General features: G+C 51.7%; 10 protein-coding genes across 11 annotated transcripts; 4 read left to right on the top strand and 6 right to left on the bottom strand.

The window, feature by feature from the left end:
* Positions 1–296: 296 nt before the first annotated feature.
* Positions 297–2,646, bottom strand: PV06_00771 (uncharacterized protein). Its single transcript, XM_016401316.1, has one exon. The coding sequence runs from the start codon at positions 2,312–2,314 to the stop codon at positions 1,406–1,408; it is 909 nt and encodes a 302-aa protein (XP_016268369.1). The 5' UTR covers positions 2,315–2,646; the 3' UTR covers positions 297–1,405.
* Positions 397–1,257, top strand: PV06_00772 (uncharacterized protein; the record flags this gene model as incomplete). Its single annotated transcript, XM_016401317.1, has 1 exon — positions 397–1,257. The coding sequence occupies one exon, from the start codon at positions 397–399 to the stop codon at positions 1,255–1,257; it is 861 nt and encodes a 286-aa protein (XP_016268370.1).
* A 1,203-nt stretch (positions 2,647–3,849) lies between the features above and the next one.
* On the top strand, positions 3,850–5,592 carry PV06_00770 (uncharacterized protein; the record flags this gene model as incomplete). Its single annotated transcript, XM_016401315.1, has 4 exons — positions 3,850–3,978; positions 4,034–4,104; positions 4,160–4,734; positions 4,793–5,592. 4 exons carry the CDS (start codon positions 3,850–3,852, stop codon positions 5,590–5,592), a joined length of 1,575 nt encoding a protein of 524 aa, XP_016268368.1.
* On the bottom strand, positions 5,352–7,258 carry PV06_00769 (uncharacterized protein). The gene is made up of 3 exons (XM_016401314.1): positions 7,070–7,258; positions 6,823–6,886; positions 5,352–6,699 (listed from the first exon to the last, which is right to left on the bottom strand). Exons 1-3 carry the CDS (start codon positions 7,136–7,138, stop codon positions 5,783–5,785), a joined length of 1,050 nt encoding a protein of 349 aa, XP_016268367.1. The 5' UTR covers positions 7,139–7,258; the 3' UTR covers positions 5,352–5,782.
* Positions 7,259–7,756: 498 nt separating this feature from the next.
* Positions 7,757–9,590, bottom strand: PV06_00768 (uncharacterized protein; the record flags this gene model as incomplete). The annotated part of the gene is made up of 3 exons (XM_016401313.1): positions 7,757–8,435; positions 8,507–9,382; positions 9,438–9,590. The coding sequence occupies 3 exons, from the start codon at positions 9,588–9,590 to the stop codon at positions 7,926–7,928; spliced, it is 1,539 nt and encodes a 512-aa protein (XP_016268366.1). The 3' UTR covers positions 7,757–7,925.
* A 172-nt stretch (positions 9,591–9,762) lies between these two features.
* PV06_00767 (uncharacterized protein) lies at positions 9,763–10,690 on the bottom strand (the record flags this gene model as incomplete). The annotated part of the gene is made up of 2 exons (XM_016401312.1): positions 9,763–10,182; positions 10,244–10,690. The coding sequence occupies 2 exons, from the start codon at positions 10,688–10,690 to the stop codon at positions 9,763–9,765; spliced, it is 867 nt and encodes a 288-aa protein (XP_016268365.1).
* A 943-nt stretch (positions 10,691–11,633) lies between these two features.
* PV06_00766 (uncharacterized protein) lies at positions 11,634–12,993 on the top strand (the record flags this gene model as incomplete). Its single annotated transcript, XM_016401311.1, has 1 exon — positions 11,634–12,993. One exon carries the CDS (start codon positions 11,634–11,636, stop codon positions 12,840–12,842), a length of 1,209 nt encoding a protein of 402 aa, XP_016268364.1. The 3' UTR covers positions 12,843–12,993.
* A 130-nt stretch (positions 12,994–13,123) lies between these two features.
* PV06_00765 (uncharacterized protein) lies at positions 13,124–14,412 on the bottom strand. The gene is made up of 2 exons (XM_016401310.1): positions 14,361–14,412; positions 13,124–14,272 (listed from the first exon to the last, which is right to left on the bottom strand). Exon 2 carries the CDS (start codon positions 14,145–14,147, stop codon positions 13,191–13,193), a length of 957 nt encoding a protein of 318 aa, XP_016268363.1. The 5' UTR covers positions 14,148–14,272; positions 14,361–14,412; the 3' UTR covers positions 13,124–13,190.
* A 205-nt stretch (positions 14,413–14,617) lies between these two features.
* PV06_00764 (uncharacterized protein) lies at positions 14,618–16,957 on the top strand. Its single transcript, XM_016401309.1, has 2 exons — positions 14,618–15,077; positions 15,130–16,957. The coding sequence occupies exons 1-2, from the start codon at positions 14,958–14,960 to the stop codon at positions 16,561–16,563; spliced, it is 1,554 nt and encodes a 517-aa protein (XP_016268362.1). The 5' UTR covers positions 14,618–14,957; the 3' UTR covers positions 16,564–16,957.
* PV06_00763 lies at positions 16,749–19,305 on the bottom strand. 2 transcript variants are annotated; one of them, XM_016401307.1, is made up of 3 exons: positions 19,037–19,305; positions 18,871–18,971; positions 16,749–18,782 (listed from the first exon to the last, which is right to left on the bottom strand). In XM_016401307.1, exons 1-3 carry the CDS (start codon positions 19,137–19,139, stop codon positions 17,376–17,378), a joined length of 1,611 nt encoding a protein of 536 aa, XP_016268360.1. In that variant the 5' UTR covers positions 19,140–19,305; the 3' UTR covers positions 16,749–17,375. The 2 variants fall into 2 exon arrangements, with proteins under 2 accessions (XP_016268360.1, XP_016268361.1); XM_016401308.1 differs by having other exon boundaries at positions 18,871–19,305.
* Between the last annotated feature and the right edge of the window lie 1,013 nt (positions 19,306–20,318).

Raw genomic sequence — 20,318 nt, 5'->3', positions numbered from 1 at the left:
GGAATCAAACGAGGCTAATTAGGAGTGAGAGTGGCCAGAAGACGATGGCGCAGCCTTGCGCCAAGCAGAGCAAGTAAATCAAGCCTGTGGCCTCGGTAGGAGGGAGGTGTGTTACGAGCAGGTACGAGTACATATTGGCAATTGGTAAGACGAGCTGGAGCGGTGTGGGTTCTATCTAGGTAGGAGAGTGTGTGGTTGATGTACTTGGGGGAGAGGTATATATATGATGGTCCGATGTCATTCCAAGTTGTGGCACAGACAGGTCACATACACACACTCTCACTCACTCACTCGCTCGCTCACCAAGAAGCCTACCGGATCCAAAAACAAATAACATTCAAGGATAGACAACAAGTAAGAAAGCTAGAATAGACAAGCCAGAAAAGAGAAGCCAAAATGTCATCGTCCTCTTCCCTCTTGTCACCAGGCGCCCACACTGTCATCATCAACGATTTGAAAATCCACTACAATGTCCAGAGCGACTCTCCATCATCTCTCCCACCCCTAATCGTCCACCCCCCTCCCTGGGGCGTTGGTGCAGACATGTACGTCTCGACCTTTGGCAGACTATCTTCACGCTTCACATTGATCGTCCCTTCACCACGCGGAAATGACTCTTCGGACACGCCTACAGACCCTTCCGCCATGTCTACCAGACACATCGTGCAAGATCTCGAGGCTCTTCGCGTCCACCTCGGCCTCGAGAAGGTGAGTTTGGCAGGCCACTCCGCCGGTGGAGTCGTGGTGCTCGGGTACGCAATCGCGTATCCCCAGCACGTGGATCGGTTGGTGCTCATCGAGACGGACCTGCTGGGATACACGCGCAAGGACCAATCTTTCTTCGCCAAAGTCGGAAAGATCTTCTCGTCCATGAGCGTGACCAACGACGCTGAATTCCGCACGTTCGTCCTCAAAATGATGCACTTGTACTTTGCGCATCCGCAGAATGGAGGTCCAGAGGCGTTTGAAAAGGCATGGACGGCCTTGCCGAAGCTGTCGACGTACGGGGCGTATTATGCCGCAGATCAGACCGAGGGTGGCAAGTGGGATCAGCTTGCCGAGTTGGGAAGAGTGACGGCTAAGACTTTGGTCGTGGTTGGTAGACAGGATCGGACTTGTGGTGTAGAGGTTGCAGAAACAGTAGCCCACGGTGTCAAGGGGAGCAACTTGATCGTTTTGGAGGATTGTGGGCATTTCCCTTGGGTTGAGCAAGAGAACAAGTTCTGGGACATCGTTGATGGGTTTCTGAGAGGCTGAGACATCATGACGATTGTGAAAGGTGGAGGGGACCGATGCTTTGAAAATGAAACATGTCTGCTAGAAACACGACAAATGATGCAGGGAGTCGTGTTTTTTCCCCTCCAGAGTTGTTGTATAAGATCTTCCCATCCACCTTTCCAAGGTCTCAGGGGCATCCTGCTTCAGAGCCAGAAAACTGAACTCGTGGTGCTCGTTTCACGACCCAAGCCCGTAAGACAGGATCCCATACTGCTTTGTCTTCTTCCACACCATTGGAATAGTCGCCTTGTTTTGAACACCATACACGGTCTGATCCTGATGTTTCGCATCGCGCCTTTGGTTGACTGGGAGAAACACATATCCTTTCCTCTTGCGACTTGCCCACTCGAACCACTCGCACAGGTACACCTTTGCGCTCGAACCAAAAGCCATTCTTCACCTTTGGTTCTCGTGTCTCCCATATTGGACCTTGTGGTTGACAAGTCTTGGTCGTTTCCCCTGTATGCCCGTAAATATGTATTGGGCCTTCGGTGTAGACATTGACAGTTGCACAGCTCTCGTCACTAGGTCCGCGATCGTGACAGATAATGTGCCCATGTGTAGAGTCGTGTCTGTGGGCATGATGGCTTGTGGCAGAGGAGCCGTATTGCGGTCTTTCCTCGCAGACTTCGATGCATTTTTTTGGCTTCGGCTTATTGGAACGTGTACGTTTGCGCACGAAACACAATTTGCCCGTTGCGAGCCGCTGCACATATGTGTAACCCTCCTCGTATGGGGGTGCTCGCATCAAAGCAATGTTGGTGAGTCTGAGAAACATATCTGCTACAGCCTTGACAGACCAAAGGATGTGTGATGTGATCTTTGTAAAATCTGCAAATAACAATGCTTGAGGGAAGGTCAGAAGCAATGCTGCCCAAATTGTCCTAGATGGCAGGGACAGAGACATAAATGTAAAATCGAAAAGAATACTTATCATTCTGCCACCTTGTTTGTAAAATATGGAGCACCTGGCCTGAGTAGAACATTGTTGCCAAACGTGAAAAGAAACAGTACAAAGATGGGCGGAAGAGCGCATGGATGATTTTCAAAACAGTGAATGACTGTTTGCCTGCCATCGATAAATGTCATGCACCAACAGCATATGTCATGATAGATGGTATGCTGATGATATTACCGTGTGGTCGACTGCTTTGTTGCTGATCGCAAGACACATGGGAAGGATTGTCTCAGCCGACATTGTCTGGTCATGCGGGTGGGTCTGTAGAGGCTTTGAATGGCAAACAGGCCAGGTAGCCTTGTCAACCATGGTGCGCAAAGAATAAATCAAAAGCACATCTCAGCAAGCGAGTCAGGTCTCACAGATGAGGATCCGCATCGACAACGAGACTGCGACGAAGTTGATGGCAGATCAGGATCTAGAAAGTAGTGATTGTTGTCGAGCAAACGCAGTTCTTTATGGAGTTTGGCTGTGAGAAAGGATTATGTGATGCACCGTAGCGTAGCGGCTAGGCTCATCATGTGTTTCATCACCGGCCTTGGCGCTACGGTGATGCAAGGCCACATATGTGCTGACCTTACCCATACCATATCTCATGTCGTTACTCGGTGCCCTGACCAGATACAAACGAGAAGGGAGTACGACTTATCATCACAATGAAAACACCCTATGCCACCTTTCAGTGATGATGATGATCATCATACCAAATCAGCCACCGCAGCTTGAGATGAACACCTTCCACTCGTACCAGACGTAGATTAGTCGTTCCCCGGAGCCTCAAGACTCCTGGTACATATCGATAAGGAGCCCTCCCCAAGGAGAAGTGACTTCACCCACACGAGCGAACCACATCGAGCATTTCGATCGTTATGCGCTACGAATGCAGCTAATCTCAACGCCCCTTGCAAGCTCTCTTCCCTGGAAAAATTCGAGTAGTATCGACAAAGGCCAGAAACGGCACCAGTAGCTTCCCTCACGGAAACTGGCTAGGCCTCCGAGGGAACAGGGCCCATCATTCGCCTTCTCTCGACATACCCCAGTACCACCTACGGTGAGCGACAAGTGTTTCATGCAGCTACTCGCCCGCGTCAATCCTCAATCGGGACTTGCTCCGCTGTTGCAGTGTTCACCACACGCTGTACCTTGCCGTCCACCCTTGAAGAAATACCAGGCTGATGCAGGCAAAAAGTGCAAAAGGGCACCACTATGTCGAATACCAAATGGCCAGCAGGTTGGTACAATAGGTCTTCATTGATGGCTTGGCGCCAAAACAAGCCATCCGTACCCTAGGACCATGCCAATCTGGCAAGAGAAGAGTGATCCCGGCATACCTTTTGCCTTAATTCTTATCAATCCTGCAACCAAGTCATCAAATCATCCTGGGGTTTGACCATGCACGAGTCGCTTCACACATGCTTGTTGGCTTACCCCCTGTCCCAATGTCTCGGTCTCGGCAGTTTCGTCCATGTTGCCTTTTGTGTACTGTGGCATGCCATGATTTGCAGATAGGCCGGCGCTTCTCGCCCCATCTCTTTTCTTGTCGTCCTAACAACCTTTACTACTTTGATTTGCAGGTCCCAACTCAACCAGAGGTGAAGTAGCAAGAACTCACCATGGCCTCTCAGGAAATGCAGCATCTCAAGACTACTCATATCAATGTCAACGGGCCAAAGAATGTATATGAACAGCCATATGCTGGTCAACGTACAGAGAGCACCAGAGACCAGTCAACAAGAGTTCGCGTAAGTCCCGAACTCATCACCATCGCTTGTTGACCTTGCCTCATTGTTTTTGCAGAGAATATTTAGTTTCGCTCAGATCTTCTTCTTTTCGCTCAGTTACATGTCGTCATGGGAGGCTGTTGCTTCGTATAGATTGAACCATCACAATCGGAGGGCCGACACACTTTGCTAACTCCTCCAGGAATATCGCATTCTTCTTCTGGAATGGTGGCCCACGCGCGCTTTCTTTCGGCTACTTTGTTATCATCACTGGCGTACTGTGCCAGGTAGCTTCAATGGCTGAAATGGCAGCAGTACAGCCCATCGCAGGAGCTCAGTACCACTGGACACACTATCTTGCACCTCCTAAACATCGACGACTCATCACATGGATGCAAGGCTGGATCACCTGGTTTTCATGGATTTCACTGCTTGCCGGCGTCGCCAACATCGCCGCTTTGATGATTCAAGCGCTTGTGATTGCTAGCTATCCCAGCTACGTGCCACACGGATGGCATGTGACGTTGATCATATACGCCCTCCTCATCGTGCAAGGTCTCATGAACCAGTACGTATTTTGGGCCGTGCCTTGGATCGAGTTACTGTCAGGTCTGCTCCATGTAGCAATGTGGATTGTCTTCGTTGCAGTCTTGAGCTCTCTTGCACCACGCCATTCAGCACATTTTGTCTTCCTGGAGAAGTCGGCATTTTCGGGCTGGACAAACGAGTACATTTCATTCAATCTAGGCATGCTCACTGCAACCTGGGGTTTTGTGGGTGAGTTTTTCATTTGGTTAGAGTAATAGCAAGCATGTGCTCACGAAATGGCGAACAGGGTTTGACGGCGCTGTCCACATGTCGGAAGAAGTTCGTAAGGCCCGTCATGCCGTCCCAAGAGCCATGTTCTGGAGCATTGTCATGAACGGTGCCCTGGCGTATGGAATGATCCTCGTCATCCTATTCTGTGCAGGTGATGTTGACGAACTACTCTCCTCGGGATATCCACTGCTCCTCATTTGTATCAACGCAACACAATCTGCCTCGACGGGCTCAGCAATGGTCGGGTTGTCCATGATAGTCACACTGGCCTGCAGTCTGGGCAGCATTACTTCCGCATCTCGACTGACCTGGGCGTGGTCTCGAGATGGAGCACTACCCGCCTACTTTGCAAACATCGATCCAAAAAGCCGAGTGCCTGTCCGCAGCGTTTGGTTGCCCGTGTTCATCGTCATGCTACTGGCGCTCCTCAACATCGGGAGCAGCATCGCCTTCAACGTCATCGTTGCTCTTTCGACTCTCGGCCTGTACCAATCTTACCTCATGGCGATCGCATGTATGCTATGGGCTCGATTCAGTGGGAGGCTTGAACCATCGGGCTGGTCTCTGGGAAGGTACGGAGTTTACATCAACATATTTGCAGTTATCTACTCTGCATACATCATGGTCTTTCTCTGTTTCCCATCCTTCCTCCCGGTCACTGCATCAGGAATGAATTATGCCTTGCCAATCAACGCTTTTGTTCAATTGATCGCGCTTGGACTGTGGGTTTTCTGGGCAAAGAAGCACTGGAGAGGCCTCAATAAGGACGTGGTCGATGTTGTTGTGGCCGATGCGGATCGCAACACCAAGGATTAGCTGCTGACTGAGGTCGAACTGTGTGGTATGGGTTGGACAAGTATTTATGATGCGCATCCAATCACCAAGACAGAGTTATACATCTACGGCTGTTGATGCAGCAATAGTATATAGATGCAAAGATGAATCCGAGTGTGTGTTTCACGGGATCAACCTGGAGTTCTCAATGGATGAACGACTGGTTCTTCTTCTACAATTTAGGGTTCTGCGAATTTTGATGAGCCACGTGCACAGCAATAAGACTCGTAAAATCAAAAGCAACACTGACCTTTGTGTCTGGAGAAAAGCGCCTAGCTTGACCCAAGATCCAGCTTCCGGCGTCGTTTGCAAACCGCTCTGCGAGACCGTCGGGCTCGGCGTGAAGTTTGTGGTAGCCACCTCCGTAGGACCTGAACACCTTGTCACTGCGGGGTGCCTCGAGGACGTTGAAGAGACGTTCGGCCGCGGGGAACGAGGTGACCTTGTCGGCGGTCCCGTGAGACATCCAGACGGGGCAGGGGAGCTTGTTGGTCAAGCCGCCGACCTTGCGGCCGTGCGAGAGGGCCGACAGGTCGCCGGCCCGTTGCAGCAGGCCTTTGAGGCCCTCGAGGGTGCCCGTGTCGTGGCACAGCGGGTCGTCGATCCAGTCCTGTTGGACCTTGGTCGACCGCGACAAAAAGGCCGCGTTGAGGGGCCGTTTGAGCTGCTTGTGGGGCATCACCGAGGCCGCCATCTTCCCCGCCACCACCGTCATGGCACTGGGCTGCTCCAGGGGGTCGAGCTCGATGTAAGGGGCCTCCAACAAGCAGCCCGCGATGGGAGGACGGTTGTCGTTCGAGTAGGCCTGGGAGGTGGAGAGCAGGTAGCTGAGCAGCTCGTTGCCGCCCATGCTGTGGCCCATGAGGAAAAAGGGCTTTTGTTGGGAGACAGGTTCCTTTTCTTCTTTTCCGAAGATTGCGGCGACGTAGAGGATGAAATCGTGAATGTCGGACAGGACGAGCGAGGTCGGACCCGTGAGACCGTGGTCGCTCGTCTTGTGAACCGATCGTCCCCAGCCTCGTTGGTCGAAGCCATAGACTGCAATGTTGAACGGGGCAGAGCTCAAGGTCGGGAAGAGATCGTAGTACGCTGGTTGGGGGTTGCCAACACTTGTCAGCTGTGGCTGTTTGGAGGAGGGGAGGGGTAGGGGGAGCCGGGGAAAGAAGGCGGAAAAGCGAGGGGGTCAGAAAGCAGGAACAAGAGTAGCAGTACCGTTGATGTGGTCAGAAAAGCCATGAAGGAAGATCAGGACGGCAGAGATGGTTCCAGAATCAGGCTACACGCGCACACAAAGCACAAGGGCCAGGTAACAAGTCAGTAAAGTAACGAAAAAGGTCTCCCACGATCCCGCAGAAGTGAGTGTATGTTGCCCCAATCGACCATAGTGAAGAAAATGGTTAATAGTCGATAGTAAAGCCAAGTTGGAAGGGTGTGACAGTAGTAGGGATCTATAACTGACCTTCCAGGACTTTGTGTACAATTTGGTACCGTCCTTCGTGGTGAATTCAGCCTCAAATGTGATTGTCATTGTCGATGGAGGCAACTTGGGCTCGAACGCTGCACAAGAGATATGTTGAGTTTTGGATAGCTAGAATGGAAGATGTATGTGAAAGAAAAAGAAAGTGGAAGAACAGATTGATGGTTGCTGGTTTCAAGAAAGAACGGTGAGGCGCGAACAGTGGATCATAAGGACCCTGATCGTGTATGGAATGCCAGATCAAATGGTGGCTGTTGATTGAAATTGGTAGATGCCTCAGGTATCGATAGATATTGCCAAGGCTCGTGTTCGTATTCCAAGTTGGCAGAAGTGTGGCATTTGCAGCGGAAACAAGGAAAAGAAAAGTGAGGTAAGTAGACTTGGTGATTCGCCTTCGCGGAGAACAACTGTCGTAATACCCATTAAAAAAAGTGAGTTGAGTAGAGTTGCGAATTCAGCTTCGCGGAGAACAATTATCGCGAAGACATGGTGAACAACTACACCCCAAGGTACTCCGTAGGCAATCACTGCCTGACGCTCGTCGGTCGACGAAAATCCAACAACATTCCCCTTTTGGAAAATTGAGCACCAGAAAAGGAAAAAACGACCCTCGCGAGAGGTGAGAGTGTTCACTCAGTAGTCCATCTATCATCACCTAGGTAGACTGAAGTTGAGATTGATGACTCCCAGCCGAGGGCTGGCTTAAGAGGTGAGAGAACAGATCTTCGTCCATCCATTATGTGTCAAGAATGGATGGACTGTAACGACCTATGCATAATCTACGGACTCTCCAGGATGCTTCGTTTACTGGGGCATCATGACCTCTGCTCATCTAGATTTAATCTTTTACTCTCCAGATAAAGATCTTTTTGTCGAACCCGCCGCTGACCAGTATCTCATCTTTCCCACCCTTCTCCCAACCGGCATACAGTGTTCGCACTTTACTTCCGACCTCGTGCGCCTTGAGCATGGCAACGACTTTGCCACTCTGTGTATCGATACCGCGAACGACCCCGTCGTCAGCATTCACAAAGACGCCGTGACCACCAGGGCGCCAAACCACTTGTGGAGTCGAGTATGGAGTCTGAGGGGCCATTGTCGTCACATGTAGCTTGATCGCAGCATCTTCGCGGTCTTGCAACGCGAGATCGGCTCGAGCCTGAGCCGCGGGAGTTACTAATTCGGACGAAGCAGAAACAGCCGCGAAATTGGAACCCAGACTGTGTGAACTCGACGGAAAGAGGAGACGGACGATGATGACTTTCATGTGTGGAAGATGAGATGTGGCCACGGCTAACAAGGTAGGGTCTGTCGGGCAGACTGCTAGGCATGCTGGGGAGAAGGCAATCTGTACTTTCACTTAGAACCATTCTCATCGGCACAGCTATATACAGTGGGTGCTAGGATGTGGGAACTTACCCATGCGTTTGCGTGTGGTGCCAGATTCTGCTTACCAGTCTCCTGGACAGAGTACGTCGCTTGACTTGTCCTCGATGAAGAAGCCTCATCCGAGGTAGGTGTTATACAATAGTAGTATAAGAACGTCGAGTCTCGGCGGGAGACGATCAGATAAAGGTCACCGGTGTCAGGATGCCGGACAAGGACCATTGACTCGGGATTGGATGGCATGGAGAGGGTGTGTATAGGATCGCGCAGGAGTCCATCAATGTACGGTTCATCGTCAATGGCGTCGACTTCATTCACGTCGAAGTTCTCTGCCAGCTCCTGCTCTGGCGCGTAGATGTGGACCTTTTGATCCCAACCGGCGGTCGCCACGATCCATTTGCCGTTCCGCGCACGTCCTGAAACCACCTGGACCGCATACTTCAGGTGGTCGCGGCATTTGTCGAGCAGCCGCCCTCTCCGGTCGTGCATCATGAGCTGTCCCGACATGGAGGTCGACAATATAAAACCCTTGGTCATGGAGCGTATGGACAAGATTGGACTCCCGTGCGCATTTGAGATGGACTGCGCCAACGAGAATGGAGGCGAGGATACCATGGACGACCAGGACCGGTCCGCGCCAGTCGCCCAGATGATGTCGTCTTCGAACTCACCGTTGCCGTCGCCGCTCACACATAGTACATTTGAAGTCATCAGGAAGCCTGGCTCGGTTGCCTTTGATGGCGCTGGGAGTGGCCAGCCGGTCATCTGTTCGTCGCCTTTCTTCTCGTATTCGAGACTGGAATCATACTGCCGCTTCTCTTCGAGGATCTTTTCTATCGTCCAGTCGCCCTTTTTGGTGATTGCCGCCTCCTCGGGCAAACCTGATTCTGCCAGGAACGCTTTGAGAGTCTGTCATGTCATCTGTCAACACCCAACTATGCAATGCCAGTGGGACTATGCTGACCTCATTGTAATGGTTGGCTCTGAGGAACCGAGCTACGACTATTGCTGCCGAGTCCGTAGCAGGCATTTCTAGAATAGGGAATACTCGTGGTGTGCCAGCGATGAAGATAGAATGAATTGATGCGTTGATGTCGACATTTTGATCACGTGCCATATTCAGCCTCGTCGGCGCAAGGCTTAGCTGAGCAAGATACGGAGTAAAGTACTGTAGACCTGTTCAGAAACAAATTGAACCATAATTGGCAGTACACATGATGGTGATGCTCAAAATAGCTTTCAAGAACGCCTTCGCTAACCCCACACAAAAGTATTCCTCCCGGCCGTCATCACTTGGTCTCGTCCTGTGGAGATCCCATACCGTACCGCGTCTTGTACTCTCGCGGGCTCTCAAAGTCCTTCTTCCTGCCCGCCCACATACCTTTTCGTCTAGTCTTTGCCCACCACTCTGCATTCCTATACTTCTTTTCAAGGCCCTCACCAAACTCGGCGCCTGTTTTCGCCTCATAGACGGTAGCCATTCCCGCTCGAAGCATCTGAAGACCGACGTCACGTCTCATGAGACCTTTCCACACGTATGCAGTTCCAACCACTCTATTGTACTGGTCGATCTTGTAAACGTAGGCGCGAACACGCCGACCGAGAACATACGCAGTGAGCCAATCGAGAGCCTCTTGCGCATATGGTTGTGAAGGCCTGCCAAAATGAGCGAGTTCTGGTGCGTCGACTCCGGCGAGACGTAGATGAATCTAGAGGGAACAAATAACGTCAGTCCTCGGGCCTCGTAGGTGTAAGTTCTGTCGCATGTACCGTTTTGTCTTTGAGCTCTTTCTTCTCCGTAGGCACTCGCCTCCCCGGAAACCAGCCCCATCCAGCTAATCTACCTCCTGGCGTGTGATAGAACCGAAAGTTATCTCCATCTCCTACACTTGTGATTCTGCCCACCAGACTCCTACGGCGCAGAAAGCCCGGTGTGATGTTCGTTGCTTGAGGAATTCGTCGTAGGTAGGATCTGTAGAACTTAAAGAGCCCAAGGCAAGATACGGTCAGCACTGCCGTTGCTACGATCGTCTGAGGTTCGGCAAAGGCTTTGATCTGTGTGGGTAGCGTGGTCGCAGCGTTTTGCTCGACTGATTCACGAGCTTCAGTCACTTTCTCGCCAATCGCATCCCACGCCTTGGTGGCTTGAATTGTAGCCGATTCCTTCAAGTCGGCCTCATCCTTTGTTGACGAGGACCACCACTTCGGCCATTGCATGACGAGGATATCAACTCACTTAACGAATGCTGAATGGTGTGTTGTTCAAATACTGTGATCAACATACAGCCCGCATTGCGGATAAACCTCGGCGGATCATTGATGGAGTTCAAGAAATCCATCTCACTCACTCACTCACTCTTCGTTCTCCGTTGTTCACGAAAACATCAACGGCGAGATGTGACGATGCAATAATGTTCACAATGCTCGCGATTGACAGCAGAACCCTTTTTGCCCGAGAACAAGTTGTATTTCAAATGAGAGAGACCAGGTTTGTCACAATAGCAAAGTTCCGACTCATTTCGCTGTCACTTGCACATCACCTATAATCTTTGATTACCAGCAATATGGAGCGAGATGATCGTGGGATGAGCATTCGCCAGCTGGCAGGTTGCGATAATGTTGCTATAGAGAAGATCTGCTGATGACCTCAGGATATATGATTTGTCTTACAACCTCGTTACGAAAGCCTCTATGAGATGAGGTCTGAGGTCAGGCAGAATCAACAAGTCCATCTTACCTTCAATGGAGCACCTCAGCACCATCAATGCACAATACAAGTGCAAATTCACCACTGGCACCTCGTTTGCCAGAGTCATACTCGATCCCTATTCATCTCAGCCTTGTCATGCAGACATATCACTGCATACTCACTCCGTCCAGCACATTCAATCAACTATGATTGTCACAATAGCGAAGCGGAATGCGCACAATACATTTTGCATCTCTCTGAATGCTTTTGATTCTTCCATCAATGGACAATAGGTAGGTAGGTGCGGCAGCTATGGCTGTCGCGATGTCCTCGATCTTTTCTTCGTCTCGTTTCTCCCTATGTGATACTTTCCTCGACTTCCAGCGATTTCCAATATTATTTGCGTGCTAAAACACATCATAACGCATCATGTCTTTCTCTGATAGCGCAAAATCTTTCTTTCTAAACGCCATGACTTCTAGTTCAATTCCACTTGTCGTCCAAGTCATGCCTCTGAATGACGATGAGGTAATTCAGTATCTCGACGCTCACCCAGACATCTTGCATCGGTACTTGACAGAGCGAGCTGGTCTTGCCGAATCGTTGTTGAGAGCGCATGCACCACCACCACCACCAGATAATAACAACGTGGCAAGCACTTTCCAAGAGAACAACGATGTTGTCGTGGAGGACAACAGTGCTTCTCTTTTAGGAAGACATGTCTCTGTCGACTCGGTGTCGGACTTGTTCCCATTGTTTGAATTCGGTGACGAACAGACCTCCATCAACATGGAAGAAGAAACCAACGATATTGACGACGGTCTGTGGGAGGCTGATTATGATATTGACGACGACGACAATCTGTTTGGTGGTGAGGGGTCTGACGAGCTTGATCATTGGGCTAGTCCTGATACCAACTCAAGTCATGCTAGCGAGGGAAGCCTCGGTGACATCGAGACCTTGGAGGCTGGTGAATCCCAATACGACCTCCAAGCCAGTCAACCTGATTCCTCCCAGGAAGGCACTGCCTCTAATCAACACTCCTCTTCTCCATCACAATCTGGCTTCCCGTCGACCGCCTCAACACCGATGCCGATGCCGATGCCGATTCCTACCGAACCCCAACCTTCTGTTCCTCAGAACACCACTTCCTTGCCGTATCCGGCTCCTGAACGGCTCGTTGCTGCCTCCAGATCCGAGCCCAAGGGCAAGAAATGGCGGCTCTTCGAAGAGGAGTCGTGCATTCGCCATATGCTAAGTATACGAGATGAGGGCATATTGCATGGAGAAGATCGGTTCCGAGAAGCACAAAGACGCATGGCACACGTCGATGGTATTCAGAAAGATGCCAAATATGCCGTCAAGAATTTCTGGAATCGCGTGGGACGTGCTCGCTCGGGATTTGATGAGCGGAAAAACCAAAAGGCACCTTTGGCGACTTCCCAGCAAGGCAAAACAGCACGAGCATCTTCTTCAGTGTCAAGCGCAACCCCTCGCAAACGAAAGAATGTATCCAAGGCCACGAAGACCAAACGCAAGTACGAGAGCGACTCAGAAGACGATACTCCATTTGACCCCAAAGAGGAATGCAACCCACCTCTCAAGAAGAGAAACCGAGATGACGACAGCGACGATGAGTGGCAACCGGATCAGAATGCTTTTAATGCAATCGCGGTCTGAGATCGTCCATGTAGTGGAGCGGCCTGAACAGACTTGACCACCCCCAAGTATTGAACTTGGAGGCCACCTCGACATTTGGGATCAACAACAATAACGCCAACACTATTGGCAATACCTGGTTGGACTTGGGAGTGGAAACATGACTTGGATACGTGCTGGGCAGCTGGGGCAATGAAAAGTTGGGTGCGGATCCCTAAACCGGCCGGTCCGACAAAACGATAATGAGTTTATGATGACGATTGAAAAGAATTTCGGTTTCAAAAGTGGCATTTCGGGTTGCAAATAGCTCGTCGCAGTATGTAACATCTCCTCAAAATCATAAAGATAGACCATGACACAAGACAACTTCTATCTGGGTGTATCTCCTGCAAGTGTAATCCTCAGCATGCTCCGTCTAAAACCATGATAGTCGTTGATTGGGTTGTGTTGGACACACCGATTGTCCCAGAAGGCAATACTTCCGACCTCCCAAGAAAATCGACAGGTGAATTCTGGCTTGACCTGATGGTGGAACAGGAAACTCAGCAACGGGGCAGATTCCCCTTCCGTCCAGCCTTCGAACCGGGCCGTATGCGCGACGTTGACGTACAGTGCCTTCTTCCCAGTTTCCGGGTGTGTCCTGACGACGGGGTGCACGGCCTCGAACGACTCTGCCGGCGCGGTGGGATTGCCACTGTCTCGGATGCGGTCCTCCCTCGTCTTGCTCGCGTCGGCCTTTGCGGACGTGCTGACGCCCCTGAGCCCCGCGAGGGTCTCCTTTAGACCGTCGGAGAGAGAGTCGTAGGCGGCGTACTGGTTCGCAAAGAGAGTGTCACCGCCGTACGGCGGGGTTTCCTTCCCCAGGAGTACCGACCCAAGCGGTGGGGTCTGTTGGTAGGACGTGTCCGAGTGCCAGATGCCGCCGAAGTTGACGGTCTCGTGCTCCTGTTTGAGGACACGGATGATCTCGGGAAAGCCCTCGATGCCCTTGACGAAGGGGTACTCGACCGGCTCGCCAAAGTGGGAGGCGAAGGTCAGAAACGCCTGGGGCTCGAGGTTTTGGTTTCGGAAGAAGATGACTTGGTGTTGGAGAAACGCCTCGCGGAGCTGCCGTACCCATCCCGGGTTCTCGGGCAGGAGGGCCAGGTCGACGTCTCGAATCTCCGCCCCGATGCTGCCGGCGACGGGATGGACGGATAGATTTCTTCTGCCTGAAGGGGGAAAACGAAAACGAAAACGAACGTGAGAGGAAGGTTTGGTGGAGGGAGTCAAGAAGCAGCCGCGGCCACACAGCCGTGTGAAAGGACGTGAACCGAAACAGTTCATATCACATTTTAACCGAAGAGTGGTCCGGGGGAGAGTGAGAGGTATTAGTGTATGTAATGAAAGTCTCTGTAGCCGAGGTGCATGGGAAATTCCCCTTCAGCCAAATGTACGAAGGACAATGATATCTGAATGCACAGCAGTTTGTCAGCGGTAGTGATTGAGGATATGAATACTATATCAACTAAATGGCCTCAAGATGGACGAGCCATGTACCTCCGCACTGCATCTCCGCCCTCAGTCTGAACTTCGGGTAAGTCGTACACCATGGACAAGCGAAATATTAGACGATACAGTAAGTGAGGAGGAAGACGAGGCGGGGATCGTATTTATCGGTTGTCGATTGGAGAGGAAGATCGTGTTTTTAAAGTGGCGCAATATCCTCACCAAATGTGGAATAGCGTTGATACCGTCGATATCGCAGCGAATCTCAGGAAAGCTGCGCGCCGGCGACTTTGGAGACAATAATGAGCATTGATTTGGTTGCAAACAGTCGATTCCATTTAGATGCCATATTTCATATCACTGCACACATTTCAAGCTGGCTTGCTTGTGACATTATACCCTAATCATTATCTCCTCACCAAACTCTACCTCTGACACTCATAGGCGTTCACTTCCGGCTTCACGTTTTGATGTCCCGCGGCACACGTCCAGAAGTCATTCCTACATCCATCAGCCATGTACAGTGATCGTTGATCAAGCTCATTTTACTACACCCTGACCGGGCGAACTCCTCGACACCCCTATCTTTGCGCGCAACCGGCGACACCTCGTACAGCCCCTCCTCTAACCCTCACTCGTCTCATATACATGGCTGTTGCAATGCAGTCTACAATGTCCTCGGCGCAGGACGCCGACCTCATGGACATTGACATTGACATGGATCTGGACGACCATGGCCCACCTCTCGATGAAGAATTCGATCTCGAAGTATGAACCTTTGTTTCCTGCATATCTCGATACACTCACATTTTCACAATAGGAAGGCGAGGAACCATCGTTTGTGCCCTCTGGCGCACAAGTCCAAGATACCTCGGCCGTCATTCCCGCCATCTACACCGAAGACCCTGCTCTCGAACCACAATGGAACAAAGTGCACATCCGTGGCGTCGACGAAATGCACACCAACGATATTCTGGGATTCGTACACGACCACTTTAGCGAAGTGGGAGACAATGTGCACGTTCAATGGGTCGACGACACGTCCGCCAATCTCTGCTTCAAGGATAACGATACAGCCAAACTTGCACAGCTGGCCTTTGTCGCGACGCCAATCACCGAAGAACAGTTGATCAATGCCCCCTTCGAACTCCGAGCCGCAAAGCCCTTGGCAAGTAGGCCTGCAAGCATGCTGGTGGTGAGGGTAGCGCAGCAGGGCGATCGGAAGAAGAAAAACGCAAGGGAAGCAAGCAGATACTACCTCCTCCATCCTGACCAAGACCCCACCGAACGAATGCGCCGTGAGTTCGCCGATTCGAGGGTCGAGGCTGGCGACTACAGGCGAAGAAGATTTGACGACAGAGAAATGCACCGAAGGAGAAGAGGCAACAACGGTGACGATGGAAGAGAAGAGTTTTCGGCAAACATGTACGACGATGCGCCTGCTACAGACACCGAAACAGCCGCGAGAGGCCGAGATCTGTTCTCCAGAGTAGCAAAAGGTCGGCGGCGGAGCGCCAGCCCAAGCAGGCGAACGAGAAATAGTGATGAGATTGATATCTCCGACTCAGAAGACGATGGCCGCAACCGACGGAGAGGCTATCGTGACCGCAACGACCGAAACCCACGGTCGAACGCCGGGAAAGAGCTCTTTGGATCGGCCTCAGAGCGAAAAGGCGGCGGCTTACATTCTGACCGTATCGATGTCTACCCGAACAAAGCTTCTGATTCCGACGCGGCAATGTCCATCGAGCCAAACTCAGCGTCGTCCTCCTCGAGACCAGCAAACGACCCGGCGAATTCGCGAGCGAACGCTGCGGCCGCCAAACGTCTCAAGGCAGACTTGCTGAGTGCGGCACAAACCAGTCCACGGTCGAATCATCGGAGGAGTCACGCCATGGACGCCAAGAACGAGGAGGATTTGGCACAACGATTTGCCCGAAAATCAATCTCGATCGATAGTACAAAGTCGTTCAAAAACGGTGGTGGCCTCGCCAACACCGGCGTCGAACTGTTCCCGTCGAATGGTAACGGTGGTGGTATGAGCATCAAGGGCTCCGCCGGTGGGGACGGCGGCGGCGGCGGGTTCAGCATCAAGGGTTCTGGCGGACTGAGCATCAAAGGACGAGCAGAGGCCAAGGAGCTATTCCCCAACCAATACCAGCGCGAGTCGGGACGGAACGAAGGAAAGGAGCTATTCGACCAGCCTGTACGGGAGAAGAGGATAAGGCGACGGGCTGGTGATTTATTTGATTGAGATGACCGTGACTTGTTGACGTCGGATCTTTTGGACTGGTGTCCCTAAGGACCGAGAGAGAGAGAGAGGGAGGCGTTTGCCATGTAATGCAAAGGGTCCTGACGATATTGCAGACGATGCAAGCAAGAGAAAAGAGAACAAAACATGGACGTAGGCAGGTCTACGGACGAAAGGTCGATGTCGCTCCAGATTTGCCATGAATACCTAGGAACCTTACGTAAGTATCATACAGTAGCTAACGACGGTCAACGCTGGCATTTGCGACATTCCATGGTTGGATATGGAGATGAACAGAATTAAAAAAAAAGGGTCGGATCTCCTCCATTTTACATGCATGTACATGTCGTGATTAGGTACTTTGTTGTTGATTTGTGTTGCATTGGTTCCCTTGCAAGTCTGTCCGGATCCAAACGAATTCGCCTTGTGAGCCGGAGCCCGGGGCCTTGCCGTTCCCCGTACAACGAAATACATGATGAGCCTTGGTGTACCTGGACATTACGGGTGTAAAAAGGGCCGGCTTCGATCGTCATCCCAGGATCAAAAGATACAGGTACGTACGGAAAAAAATTGGAGTATGAAGGTTTTGCCCTTTTTCCGTCTCGTGTTGCCCCTTCGTTTGGGTGATCCGACCGTGAGAGAGAGCAAACAGCAGCCGCAAGGATACGAACTCATACGAGTGAGGAGAAGATGACTCTTTCCCTCGCTGCGGACCTTGTCCAGAGTACTCGTAGTGTGGCTCACACTTCCATGGCTCCCCAAATCATACGCGACAACTTTCCAACCCACGTTTTCCAAAGGCTTAGGTTGACTCTTTACCTCTGCCCTAAAGTGGCCAATGCTTCTCGTAGTTCTCGAACCGCGGTGGGGACGTCCTCAAAGTTCAGCGCAGAAATGGCCCATCGGGCATGTTTCTGCGCCTTCATCATGGCTTGATCGTCGACGTCGCCAGTGTTGACAACCGGTGCTGGCGCGGGAGTAGACACTGACTGGGCTGCAGCCGCAAGCGGAGGAGGTTGTTGGGACTGTGGTACGGGAGGTACTGGTCCCTTGAGCTCGCGAAGTTGAGGAGGGTTCTGAGGCACTTGCGGCGGTGGAGCTTGAGGTAGGAAGTTGGGTGGAATCTGAGTCGTCTGGCCCGGGTCGACCTGAGGAAGGAATTGGCCGTGCCTATGTGGTGGCGGTGGAGGCGATTGTCGGAATCGGTTGTTGAGCGCGGCGAGTTCGCCTCGGCCTGTGGTCAAGGTCGAGTCGGGAGGAGGGGCTGCCGATGGCAGGTCAGAAGATGCGGCGCCTGCACCGCTGTCTCCTCCTCCTCCGAGGTCCATATCCACGTCTGTTGGTGCCGAAGGCAGTAATTCAGGAGGTAGACCGCCAACTTCTGTGCGAGATGAAGGTAGGCCAGGCGCCGGCGCCGATGGCGGAGAAGGGATGCGAGGAAAGTAGTTGCCCCCAACAGATTGCTTTCGTTCCGTGGGAGGGTCTAGGGGTGAGATGTCGCTCGGTTCGGCCTGGTTTGTGTAGAAGGCTGCCGCGTCTTGTGCGGCGATTGGGGATACGTCGTTTCCTGGAGATTGCGGTAGTGACGGGGCACGCGAGGGATGGAGAGACTCGTCCATTACCGACTGGTGGGCGAGTCTGTGTTGTATACGGTCTGCCTCATCAGGTACTTCAACGACAGAAGGTTGGCGACCTTTCTTTATCGGCGGTGGTGGCATAGACGTTTCTCTCGAAGGGTGCAGTGACTCATCTTGAAGAGATCTCTGGGCCAGCATCTTTTGGATCCGATCAGCCTCATCCGGCACCTCGACCACCGATGGCTGCCGTGACTTTTTAGTTGGTGTTTTTCCCTCGAGCGCTCGCACGTCCGCGTCGTCTGGATCCAGCTCGGGAAGAGCTTCTTCTGCGGCCGGAGTCTCTTCCGGTTTAGGGTTGGAAAGGTTGGGGTCCTCGCCCGCTTTCAGTGCTTTGGCTATCCTCAACGCGTGGTATTTTGCGTATTTGACCTTGGCGGCAATCTCTGTGTCTAAAGGACCCCATATCTGGAGCAGATCGAGGAAAGTGGCCGACGCTTGAAACGTATCTGCAGTCTGCCTCGAGGCTTTGTTGGCCCGTATCGCGTTGTCGGCTCTTTCGAATGTTTCCAGGCCAAATTGTTCCACGTAGGCTTTCCCGGCGACATCGTCCGTGACGGCGGCTTCTTCGGCGTGTTCGGCTTTGAACTAGGCAAGGCGAGGAGTGAGTGTCATTCTAAAGGGCTGTCCCATAGCGCAGGCAGGCAGGTTTGTGGAAGAAGTCTCGCTGGCTCACTTGTTCAAGCTTGTCCATCAATGTGGTAGTATAAGCCAGACATTCTTGGTCGGTGTTGTGTAGACCTTTGGCGAGGATCTGATTGATGATCCAGTATTCACCTGTGCGATGCGTCAACATGAAACGTCCACCACCACGCAGAAACTCTGCTTGATCTTTTCCATACACCAGTAGGCTATGATAGGCTTGGGCTTCTCAAGCTGTGCCGCTCGGTGTGCGAAGCGAGAGATGTCTGCCGCCTTGAGCGCAGCCGGTAGTTGGGTGGCCATTGGAGAGGTGTGGTTTCGTTTGGTAGGAGACTTTGCAGGGGAGGAGATTGAGGTACTCCCATGAACGGTAGATCTGCACTGTATCTCAGAATCTGTCCTACAAAGTCATCGCGTGAGTAAACAAGGAAGAGGCGGATAGTGACTAAGTAGTTATAAAGAACTAGACTGTTATCTCGTGCCATGAAGATTGAGGATGAAGTTACAACAACTTCCCCGCACGCAATTTACAAATGACGAAGCTTTTGCAGCCTCGCGAGACTCCATCTTAACTTGTTACTTATTACTTCGTACACCTTCACACTCTGTATGAGATGACAAGTTCAAGTGTGTGACATCTCACTGAAACCGCCACTCCAGTAGCAGCAGCACCAGACCTCCCAATCCCATTATCATCCTTGGGTAAGAATTCTACTGGATCCTGGTGGTCTTGCATGTATTCAACACCGCTAGCAGCTTTGTCTAAGGGGGGAAAGAAAGGCATCAATATGGGCTGGGTTTTCCCTGAACACAAAAAGTTCTCGAATTGAGAGAATGAGGAAAAATATACCTTACAGTATCCTGCCAATCTCAGAACATCATCAGGCAACCTTCGAGCCACCGCTGCCGGAGTGGAAAGTGCCTCGTCCTGAGCTTGACGGAAGTAGTCTCGCCGACTACAGCCCGGAAACAAACCACTCAGCCATGGCAACTCTTCGGTGACGTCGTATGAAGGGGGAATGTTCTGCAAAGCTCACCCAAACACAGCAAACAAGGTCCTCAACGCATCAGGATCCGACTTGTCGCTTTTGTTGGCACTTGCACCGTGATCTGTTGTTGGCCAGAGAGAAGAAACGACAAGCATTACCATCCCCGTCTTCAAAAGAATTCTCCCGTGGCTGTTTCTTCTCTGTCCATTGAAGTTGTAAGATATGCACCCAGGCGTGAAAAGTGCAGGGCCAGGCTCCATCTCAGAGTTGGTACATCCCCCGATTTTCGGAGCTCGGTCGGCGTCCCAGAGATGACTTCAAGGAATGACAGCGGTAGCCTGTATTGTAATCCGCAATACACCTTCTGCGTGAGCAAAACTTGTTTCTCAATAGTTGCGGTAGGTACCAGGTAAAAGGGTAAGTGAACTCTTACGCCATTCCTAAAGGTACATTTTGACCCTGCAATTAAACATCCCTGTGCAGAGGTTGCGGT

This window comes from Exophiala oligosperma, assembly GCF_000835515.1.
Source record: "Exophiala oligosperma strain CBS 72588 unplaced genomic scaffold supercont1.1, whole genome shotgun sequence".
Taxonomy (NCBI): Eukaryota; Fungi; Ascomycota; class Eurotiomycetes; order Chaetothyriales; family Herpotrichiellaceae; genus Exophiala; species Exophiala oligosperma.
This window is presented reverse-complemented; position numbering and strand designations above follow the sequence as displayed.